Source organism: Montipora foliosa, chromosome 11, assembly GCF_036669935.1.
Source record: "Montipora foliosa isolate CH-2021 chromosome 11, ASM3666993v2, whole genome shotgun sequence".
Taxonomy (NCBI): domain Eukaryota; kingdom Metazoa; phylum Cnidaria; class Anthozoa; order Scleractinia; family Acroporidae; genus Montipora; species Montipora foliosa.
The window spans coordinates 24672298-24683898 of NC_090879.1; the positions used below are offsets into that span (position 1 = coordinate 24672298).

General features: G+C 40.5%; 1 protein-coding gene across 1 annotated transcript; it reads right to left on the minus strand.

Annotated features, from left to right (window-relative positions):
- Positions 1–7793: 7793 nt before the first annotated feature.
- LOC137976118 (nephrocystin-3-like) lies at positions 7794–10647 on the minus strand. The gene has a single exon (XM_068823395.1). The coding sequence runs from the start codon at positions 10563–10565 to the stop codon at positions 8205–8207; it is 2361 nt and encodes a 786-aa protein (XP_068679496.1). The 5' UTR covers positions 10566–10647; the 3' UTR covers positions 7794–8204.
- Between the last annotated feature and the right edge of the window lie 954 nt (positions 10648–11601).

Genomic DNA, 11601 nt, shown 5'->3' on the forward strand with positions numbered 1-11601 from the left:
CAGCAAGTGGTCTGAGGTCTTTGTGATGGAAGACACTACTGCTGAGGAGACAATTAGCACACTGCGCTCCCTGTTTGCCCGCCTGGGACTCCCCGATCAGATTGTGTCCGACAACGGACCACAGTTCACATCAGAAGCTTTTAGAAAGTTTACAACTGCTAATGGTATTAGCAAGAGTGCTCGAAAGGACAAGAGATGTTATCCTGGCAAAGGAGGCAGAGGATGCCGCAGCAAAAGGGAACATGAAAGACCTGTATTATACCACCTGAAAGCTAGCTGGGAAATTTGGTCATGTTAATCATACCATCAAGGACAAACAAGGAAATATTCTGACCACCACTGAGGAACAGTTGCATAGATGGGTCGAACATTTTGGAGAGGTCCTGAACAGGCCACCCCCAGTTGGAGGAACCGATATCCCAGAAGCTGATCATCTACTCCCAGTTAACTGCGCCATACCTTCAAGAAGAGAGATTAGTAGTGCTATTAGGAAGATGAAGGACGGAAAGGCAGCAGGTAGCGACAACACTCCTGCGGAAGTATTCAAAGCAGACATCAACACCACCACAGAGGTCTTTTATGAACTATTCAAGAGCATCTGGGAGGACGAGAAATCACCCACTGAGTGGAAAGAGGGTCTAGTTAAACTTCCTAAGAAGGGGAACCTCAGGGAGTGTGATAATTATCGAGGTATTACTTTGTTATGTACAGCAAGTAAAGTCTTCAACCGAATTGTGTTGGAGCGGTTAAGATCTGCAGTGGATGGAAGTTTGAGGGACCATGAAGCTGGTTTCAGGCAAGCTAGATCATGCGCAGACCAGATTGCTACACTACGTATCATCGTAGAGCAATCCATTGAATGGAACTCGTCCTTGTACATCAATTTCGTGGATTACCAAAAGGCCTTTGATAGTCTGGATCGCCCCTTTCTTTGGAAATTACTAGCTCATTATGGAATTCCGCAGAAGTTTATTAACATCATAGAAAACTCTTACGAAGGCACTACATGTAAAGTTATTCATGAAGGACAGTTGTCGGAGAGCTTTGAAGTTAAAACTGGACTGAGTAAGGCAAGGATGCCTTCTCTCACCGTTCTTATTCCTCTTGGCAATTGATTGGATAATGAAGTCGTCGACGACGGGCCACAGGAACGGAATACAATGGACTCTCACCCAGAAGCTTGATGACCTCGATTATGCGGATGATATTGCTTTACTATCTCACTCAGGGGCCCAAATGCAGAACAAAACCACCATTCTGGAAGAAAGGTCAAGAAGAGCTGGCCTTGTTATCAACACCGCAAAGACCAAAGTCTTGAAGATCAATTCAGGCTCAAACAGGAAGATCAGAGTGAATAATGCCGATATTGAAGAGGTGGACTCCTTCACATACCTTGGAAGCGTAGTAGACACAAGTGGAGGAACTGACGCGGATGTTGCAAATAGGATTAATAAGGCAAGGGGAGCCTTCCACTCTCTTAAGCAGATCTGGAGCTCTGGCAGCATATCTACATCAACTAAGCTGAAAATATTCAACTCTAATGTAAAATCTGTGCTGCTGTACGGGGCAGAGATGTGGAGGATGACAGTCAAAACGATAAGAAAGTTACAATCATATGTCAATCATTGCTTGCGTCGAATCCTGAAGATACGGTGGACAGATAAGATCACAAACGAAGAGCTATGGGAGCGGACAGGTCAAATTCCAATGGTCAAGCAAGTGAGGAAGAGAAAATGGGCGTGGGTAGGCCACACGCTGAGAAGACCTTCAAACAGCATTACGAGGCAAGCATTGCATTGAAACCCACAGGGAAAACGAAAGAGGGGCCGCCCCAAGAATAGCTGGAGGAGGGATACGGAAAAAGAGATGAAGGTCCTCGGAAAGAACTGGAAGGAGCTGCAACAGTTGGCAGAAAAGAGACGTCTCTGGAGGCTTTTTGTTGATGGCCCATGCTCCAACTTGGAGCCAAGGGCCAAGGGCTTAACTAACTAACTAACTAAATGGTATTAAGCATGTTACTGGTGAACCCTATCACCCGGCGACCAATGGTAAGGCAGAAAAATTGAGTTTCAAGAAGGGAGTGAAGCCTGACAAATATGGAAGAACTCTACAACACAAGCTTGATAATGAAATGGTATATGAAATGAATCATATATGAACTGCGGACTCACTGCGGATATGAAATCCAGTGAATCTATGATCTTCGCAGTTATGAGAGCAATTTTTGCAATGGACCTAATCGGCTAACTCAATGTTGTACCCAATTCAAACACTATGAGAATAAAATGTTTTTTGTTCCAGGTATTTCCATATCATTTAAATATGAATGCTACATTATCATGCAAATACAATACACAAAGAATATTAGTCCCGGGAGATTTGAATTGGGTACAACATGGAGTTAGCCGATTAGGTCTATTGCGTAGAGAAGCCTGAAAAATTCAGGACTTCAACGGGGTTTGAACCCGTGACCTCGCGATTCCGGTGCGACGCTCTAACCAACTGAGCTATGAAGCCACTGACGTTGGGAGCTGGTCATTTGTGGGTTCTAATGGTCCCGTGAGGAATGAATCAATGATGAAATGGTATATGAAATGAATCATATATGAACTGCGGATGTGAAATCGAGTGAAGCTATGATCTTCGCAGTTATGAGAACAATTTTTGCAATTGCGTAGAGATGCCTGAAAAATTCAGGACTTCAGCGGGGTTTGAACCCGTGACCTCGCGATTCCGGTGCGACGCTCTAACCAACTGAGCTATGAAGCCACTGACGTTGGGAGCTGGTCATTTGTGGGTTCTAATGGTCCCGTGAGGAATGAAACAATGATGAAATGGTATATGAAATGAATCACATATGAACTGCCTTTTTTCCAGTGTTTTTGTCCCTTAGCATAACACATGGCTAATTTGCATGACAATTTAAAAACCAACATGGCCGCTATGGTGAAGGCCTATTAAATGTCGTAAAACAAATACCAAAGTAATTCCTTCGACCAATCACAGCAAGTGCAAACAGCGCAAGGAACCACTGCGAATTCAAAGCAATTACATGTAACTTGCTCAAAGCGCGAGAAAAATCGCGCTTGCAAGTAGTGATTGGTTTCGGTTTTCCATTTCATTGGTTGATAAACTGGCGTGAGATTTTTAACCAATCACCAAGCAGAGCAATAGATCGATTCGGCTATCTCACAACCTAGTTCCTAGGGTCTTCGGGGCTTCCAACATGGCGGCGGGACCGAAGAAGACCCTGGCACAAAGCGGATCACGTGACCAAATTTTGTCCATCTACATTTTTTTAAGAACCTTATTTTAGACATTTTTTGTATATGAAGACATTTTTAAAATTATTTTTTAAAACACCTTTTAAAAGATTTATAAAAAGGTTTTTAAAACCTTTTTTTTAGACTAGTGAGCAGCACACAGCAACAGACCTTGTCAACTTGCTTTTATTTCGTCTTATTACGCAGACTTCATAAAGAAGTTTGAACAAGATGGTTTGTTAGCGTTCGAGCAAGGGTGTGAACAGCGAAAAACACCTACACAACAGTACGTAGATTTTTGGGGCTCACGGATTTAACGTTTCTGTCACTGGCTAATATACCTTAATTTGACCATCTTAAAAGAAATGTACAAAGAAATTACAAATTAGAAAAATGGTAATAATGGCAGCTCAGTTATGTTGTAATGCCCTGGGTAAAAAGCTGTTCTTGTGTCTATTTGTCCCAGAAATGCATGGGACTGATTTCCGACAATTTGTTCTTAAGTTATAGTCAAAATGTCTGGTAACTGCAGCTCGATTGTGTAGGGGGTGGCTCTTACCATTGCTGATTTTATTCAGTTCTTTAGTAGTAGCTTCGTTTCTACTCGACTTGAGGGACGGTAAACTGTCTGGTGGGAGACCAATAAGTCGTAGACACCTTTTCTGGATACGCTCCACCTCGTCTTTTAAGTATGAAGGAATTCCTCTCCATACGGGAGCATCATATTCCAAGATAAGGAATTATTAGGGTGGTATAGATGCTGAGGCCAACCTCTTTAGGTAATCGCGCTTTAGAATATCCGCTTTGAAGATTTTTTGGTAATGTTCTCAACATGTGCATTCCATTTAAGGTCATCTTGGAACCAAACTCTTAACAGCTTGAAATGATTAACTCTCTCGATGGTAGTTGATCCGATTTGGAGCAGTGGGGGTTCTGAAGTTTGACGAAAGTTGATGCACGTGTATTTAGTCTTCTTTGAGTTTATTGCCATCTTGTTATCGTCCGCCCGTGCACACACACAGTCCAGTACATTTTGCATATCGCTGATGTCATCAGGTCGTAGGCACGAGTGGATGGTGCTTACATTTACTTACGTAAGCTAGAAAGTATGTGTATTCTGCTATATGAAGTACCACCTATTGGGACAGGCTCTTTAAATAAGTAAATCTTTGTTTCTCAAAATACTTGTGGCATCTTGTACTCACTTGCTGTAGTTTACAAGGGCTTTGTCCTCATTTTTCGCTCTCTTAAATATTGTCAACTGAAATGATTACAATAATGGCTGATGCCAAGTTTAATTTATTTTCATGCCTTGCTGTTCAGTTTAGCAGTCATTACTTTTGAATCACGGGAGATTATTACTTTTTTCCTGCTGATCATGTATCCAATCCCACCCCACAGAGTAAGTTAAATTATTGTAATCCACCATGAAGTAGGTTATTGTGTGGCGCAAGAGTCTGATGCCAAATACATCACCACTACCGACATGATGTCTCTTTCTTTTCAAGAATAGTTGTGTACTGTCCAAAAGGTCAGTCTCTGGGTAATAAAATAAAATATTAATCATATTCTTTAATCATTATTATCTAAAGCTTTCTTTGATAAATGCTTCTGTGAATTCCTGTTTGGACTGTTTGTGCCTTGGAGAATATTAAATTATTTTTTACGCAAGCAGCAAAAGCAACTTTTCATCAGGAATTAAGAAAAATTCATGATTGTAATCAAGAAACAAACGGATAAAAAAAAGACCTGGGCCCGGTTGTTCAAAAGCCGATTAACGCTAATGCCATATTAACCAATGAGTTTATTTCTGTACTCCCAAATGTTGTTCAACGCTGATATTCGGCAAAACCTTACAATAGAAGAAGTCAATTTTGAAAAACAAAAATAAGCAAAAGAAACTATCACCAAAAAGTTGAAAATATGAAATAAAAGTTTACCCTAATCCTGGATTAAGTTAATCGGCTTTCGAACAACCGGGCCCTGGTTCTAAAAAGTCTTGTCGGTATAAATGAATTATTATAATATACTGACCTTTGGAACCGAAATATTTGTCAATACGTCTAACAATTTGCTGATGGAAGCTGTCTCGTATTCTGAGATAACCTTGAAAGCTTCTTGAAACGTGGAAACCTAGATTTCTTTGTCCATTTTTTAAAATAAAATACTAGTTGGCAGCACACAGCAACAGATCTTGTCAACTTGCTTTTATCGTCTTGCTTTTTTCGTCTTATTACGCAGACTTCGGAGTTTTGAACAAGATGGTTATTTTATACCTTACTTACAAATTACAAATAACGGAACAGCGAAAAAACACCAACACAACAGTATGTGTAGGGTATGACTAAAATCCTGCACGACGCTGAGAATTGTAATTTTGGGCCTAACGGGTTTAACGTTAAATCTGTTAGCCCCAAAATTACAAAAAGGCCAATTATAAACAAAAGCTGTCCGGATTTTAGCAATGTTCCTTAAATGGTAGAAAAAAGACTTACATAATGCGGACGCACGAGGAGTCATGGACAGAGGGTCACTTTCTACTCCGGCGTTTGAACAGACAATATTCTCAATGACAATATTTAGACTTTCCAAAGGAGATCGAGGTCGAAAACGTGATGACAAGAGCCAGATCTCAGTTTTTTCACCATTTAGCTTCAGTTTTAATGCGGTACGTTATTGGTAGCAAGCCAGTGCAAAGCCTTTAGTCAGCGCACTCCTCCTTCTAAGCAACGAGCAACCAATCAACGATTACTGTTCGGTGATGACGTAAAGTATTTTGTGATCTTGTAAAAATTTTCAGAGTTTGTTTGAATCTTTCAAATAGAACGATTTTGATTCCACAGCTGGCTTACAAAGCTAATCCCCATAAAATCGTAAAGGGCGCTTACTTTTCTTATTAATTCCTTTTAAATTTACTTGAATCGTGAGAAATTTAATAAACCCCGCGGCAGTTTCCAATTCGGTATTCAACAGAATGTATTCGCAAGTATTTTCGTTAAAATCCGGTTCTCAGCCGAAAGTATCTGCATTATTACTCCTCAACTCAACGTGAAATGAGTAATAATTAGAGATGATGTTTATCAATACAATAGCCGCCGGAGGTTATTAAAATGCACTAATTTTGCAATGATTTGTTCGGCCGACTGGGTGAAATTTAGTAAAGAAAAATGTATTTTAAGCGGCAGGTACAAAACACAGGTCTCAGATCACAGATCTCGTTCACAGGTCTCTGTGTTGCCAATACAGAAACAAACCTGAACATTCATTAAAGCTAACTTTAGGCCTAATTAGACCTAAATTAGAGTTGCTAGGCCTATTAGGTAAGGGATGTTTTTATTTGGGGATGGGGCGGGGGGGGGGGGGGGGGGGGCTATGGCTTCAGAGGGGAGGGTCATCCCAAAAAAAATGGGACCCTTGGGGAGGGTCAAACCTTACTTTAATAGGTATTAAGGGAGGCTCAAGCCTTCTTTTTGCACAGTGGTTTCTGCAAATTTGTTCAGGTACCACACTGATGTCATTATTTTCCTCTTCATTTTCTATGTATCTTTTGGTTTTTCTCTTTTTGGCTTTATGAAGGTTTTGTTTTCTCTTTCGAGACTTCCGTATTGGTAAAACAGACACCTGTGACCTGACACTTGTGTTTTGTACCTTTCCCCATTTTAAGTTCAGACGCCTTCAGGTGGTTGGTGTTAACCTTGTTCGGTATCTTTAGTTGAAAGTAGTCAAGATTTGAAACTGTGGCCATCAATTAATTAAGACATGATTTGATGTTTAATGCATTTTGTCAATTTTGGTGGAGTGATGATATCAATCCGATTAATCCAAGTCCCCCGTTTCAAGGATAATTTTAGAATGAAGGGCCATTTCTCGGACAAATTAAGATTACAAAGCAAGTCATGTTTAAGGTATTAATTTAATGATCACCAGTTCCAGGAAACGGCTTTGATTGGGTCGGATTATTGTTTCTTCTCGGAAAGCCTAAATGGTTTCTCAGAAACATGACCTCAACGTGAACTGATATGCATGTGATTTCATACACTTCTAACTAAAAAAACAACCTATGGTGAGATAAATATACATAAAATAACAAAATTCGTCAGTTTCGTTTATCCAATTAGTGTCCCAGCTATCCAAAGGCTGGATGTCTTGCTTGCTTTCAAAGAAACCTATGTCTACCTGGCGAGGGCACCTACATGCCAGCTAATATTGTGAAAAATAAAAAAATATACTGTTAAATATTTCAAAGTTCTGTGCAACATCAATGTGTTTCTAAATCTTTGGATCAAAGGAGTAATTCAATGGCTTAATGATGAAATATCAATATTTGTTATCTAAATCAACAGTATAGATAGTTTTCATTCACTTGACAACTTGCCAGATTGCTTTACTAAAACGACAGGTAGAATTTCTAAAAAAATGTAAAATAAGTTCTCTGGGGATTGACAAGTTCCAAAACATCGCTGCCATATCATTGTAAAGGAAAATCACCTGTGGTTCATCTCCCCCCCCCCCCCCCCCCTTGTTGTTGTTATCGTTCCCTTCTATGGCGGCTGTAAAGTAAAATGAAAATGATTTATCTTTTGTGCACTACCTGAATACGATTAAATCTTCTTCTCGAACTCCTTTTGCGTTACAGTTTAATTTTTTTGTCACGGATAGTGGTTCGTGCTAAGATAAGTTCGTTAAAACCAAAGCCTTCGTTGGGTTTTACTAGGTCTGATACCTGCATTTTCTTGTCAGCTCATAGCATTATTTCCTAATCAGTAATGGTCATAGAAACCTTAATGAACACTCTGATTATGATCCACGATTACTGCGTCCTTCAGTGTCTTTTCAGAAACAAACATTTTGCAATTGGCGTCTCTAGGTTTAACCTGTGGACGATTATTATTCGAAACTCCCTCTAAGTTCTGGAATTCTCCACAGCAGGAGTGTAAGAGGTCAGGACTTCTTATCTTCGCGAGGGTATGAGTCTTGTGGAAATCTTTTTGGGTACAAACTTAAGACTTTCCAGATCGATTTCTTGTTGCCCAAACGGTTGATGCTTTTCTGGCCATTGTTGAGTTTGTAGCACATATCTAGTCCTTCCTTCATCGATGCTTCCATTTTGCTTAATAGTTCCTCTTTAACATATTCTTCGTTTTCTTGTTTGTCAGCCATTTCATGATAGAGGAGACCCAGTTGAGACTTGACCATAACTTTCCATGTGTGATCTTTCTCAAGCTCTCTCTCGCAAACGAGTTCCGCCTTTAAAAGCAGCTTCTCTGCTTCTTCAAGGTTGCCTTTTTCCATGAGACAACCTCCATAATTTTTTAGGGTTAAGATGCTCTCCTTTTGTTCGTGTGTTCCCAGCTTTTCCATAACTTCCATGGCCTTTCCGTAGTACTCTAAAGTTTTATAAGTAATGTGTTTGCATGACAAGGACGTGTCAGAAATATCGGAAATATCTCTCCCACGGTTGACTAGCCCTTGGTCACTCTTTTCCGCAAAGAAAACAAAGTCTGCAAAGTCCTTTAAACATTGAGCCGTCATGAAATGATCTCCCAGAAGTTTATTGAACAAAGAAAAGGCCCGCTGAAACTTTTTGGTTGCTTCTGCGTACTTCCTGCGCCGTTTAGCGTTTCTTCCGGCAAGTAAGAGGTTGACTGCGGTTTCGGGATGGTTAGGAAGATTCTTCTCGCAGATGTCCAATGCTTTATCGTACAACCTTTTGGGTTCAAGATCGAAAAACTTGTTCGCCTCTGATAGAAAACGAGCTCGGTTATGAAGGTAGAACACACGCGAAAGCGTCTTGGTTTGGAATTCATCAACGTGTGATGTAAAGAGAAGATCAGCCTCTTCCATAAGACCTTTGTATTTTCTTTTGTCACCAAGCCTTCTCATTTCCTGACCAAGCAGACACAAAAGTTCCACACGATGCACTGGCTGAGATTCGGCCTGAAAATACTTGCTACTGAGTAGCAGTTCCAAGGTCTCGATGTAAACCTTCGATGAGATGCATTTTTCCAAATACTCGAACGTTTGAAAAAGACTATCGAGGAACTTTTCGCAAGAGTTTGCGATTCCTTGGGCCTTCAAACGATTAGCGAAAACTTTAAGGAAATGTTCGAAGTTTTGTCTGTCTGCACTGAAAGATTCCATGGCTTTTTTGCATGTGTCTTTTCCCCAATACAAACGTGTATTTTCTTCCAGACGGGAAATGAAGTGCTCACAAGCTAATTCTCCGCTGTGAAGTAAAACCTGCGGATTTTCAGTTTCACCAATTTTCTTAGCAAAAGCGCGGATGAGAGGATGCATTTGATATCTATGGGAACCTGCCTGTTCAACGACAACGAGAGATCTGTTTTTTAAGGAACGTAGAGTCTTAATCGGGAGAGTTTCAGAGTCCAAGGTTTCCTTCAAAACGGCTTCGACCGCATCGCAATCAAATGATCCAGGAAATATGGACACAGCTACTAAAGCATCTTTCTCAGCTTTCGTCAAAAGATCAAACGAATTCATAATTGCTTTTTGGAATGATTCATCGTCATCTTCCAGGATAGTCATAGGTTCCTTTTCAAGATGTTCAACAATCCTCTCTTCAGGGTAGTCTGACAGAAGTGAACCGACGATTGAGAGTGCCAATGGGACACAGCCACAAAGCTCAATTATGGTTTCCACTTTGGAAAATTCTTCAATTTGGGTTTCGGCACGGCTGACACGAGAGATAAGTAACTTTTTGGCCTCGTCGGGTGGTAGAGGACTTAAATTGACTTCTTTCCATGAAAGGCTTTTATGTTGGAACCTCTTTCTGGATGTAATTACAAAAGCTACATTCTGTTTCGATAACATTCTCATTGCACCCAGGGTGTCTAAGAATAAATCTCGGTCTGCTTTCGACTCTAGAAGACTATCTGCATTATCGAGAACAAATACCACTTGGCTTTGGATCTGTTTACTCCAATTTTTGAGCCAATATTCGGGATTCTCCGGTAGCTGTCCGAGCATCTTGCCGCAAGAGTGGATCATTTCAGTTGCTGCTTCGAGGAATGTTGACTTTTTTAGAAGACTGCAAAATAACACAGTATGTCCATTTTCTTTTAATTTGTGGGCTGTCTCCCTGGCCACAGTTGTTTTTCCAAAGCCCGGTCCACCAGTAATCAACACGACGGCATCTGTTCCACTCTGAAGGTATTGCTTCACTTCGTCTGTTTCCTTAGAACGACCAACGACTCCCGGAACTTTGTCTGGTAGACAGCTGGTAGGCTCACATTGTGATACACCACCAAAGACTGAGGAAGAAGAACTCGTGGATGATGCCATTTATTAAAGAGTATAAAGTCAACACGAAATGTTTATCTATTAACGAGAGCAGCGTGTTATTTTTTTGGTCTTTTGTAATGCCAACGATAGCTTCAGCAATTTAAAAAAAAAACTTAAGGTAAACTAGTGAGCAGCACACAGCGAACTGTCCTTGTTAAAAGTGTTTTGCTCTCCGACGTGTTTCGTCTAACGTTCGTTGACGTCTTCAGGGAATTTTTAAAAGCAAACGTGCTACGCCTGTATTTATAAGCCATATATTTGCGGCTATTACGGGAGCCATAAACCAAGAAGGTTTGGCCGGATTTGCGAACGAGGAATTTTTAAACCGTGGCTCCCACTTGAAATCTTTATCTCGCATTGCGAAAATATTTTACAACTTTGCCTTTTTCTGTTCGTAAATCCGGCCAAGCCTTCTTGGTTTACCCCCGTAATAGCCGCAAATATAATTTATAAATACGGGCGAGCGTGGAGTGTTTGCTTGTAAAACTTCCTCAAGAAGTCTACGAAAGTTAGACGAAACCCGTCGGAGAATAAAACAAGTTTTACAAGAACAGTTCGCAGCGTGCCGCTCATGCACTAGTTTTAGTTTAAAGGATTTTTTAAAGAATGTTTTAGATAAAATCATGGGCCCCAAATCTTTATCTAGCCTATTCCTGTTCGTACATCCAGCCAAGCCTTCTTGGTTTAAGGGGAATAGTTTCTAAACAAACTGTGGTGCTGCGTTCTTGGTTTACCCCCGTAAAAGCCGCAAGTATAGTTTATAAATACGTACGGGCGTAGAGTGTTTGCTTGTAAAACTCCCCGAAAAAGTGTGCGTACGTTAGATGAAAAGTGTCGGAAAATACCACACGTTTTACAAGAACAGTTCGCAGTATGCTGCTCACTAGTTTTATTTCAATTTTTTTTTAACCGTTGTTGTGAAAATATTCTACATTTTTTCCCGTTCGTAAATCGGGCCAAGCCTTCTTCGTTTACCCCCGCAATAGCCGCAAATATAGCTTTTAATAGAGGCGTAGATACCCTGCGAGCAGTTAGT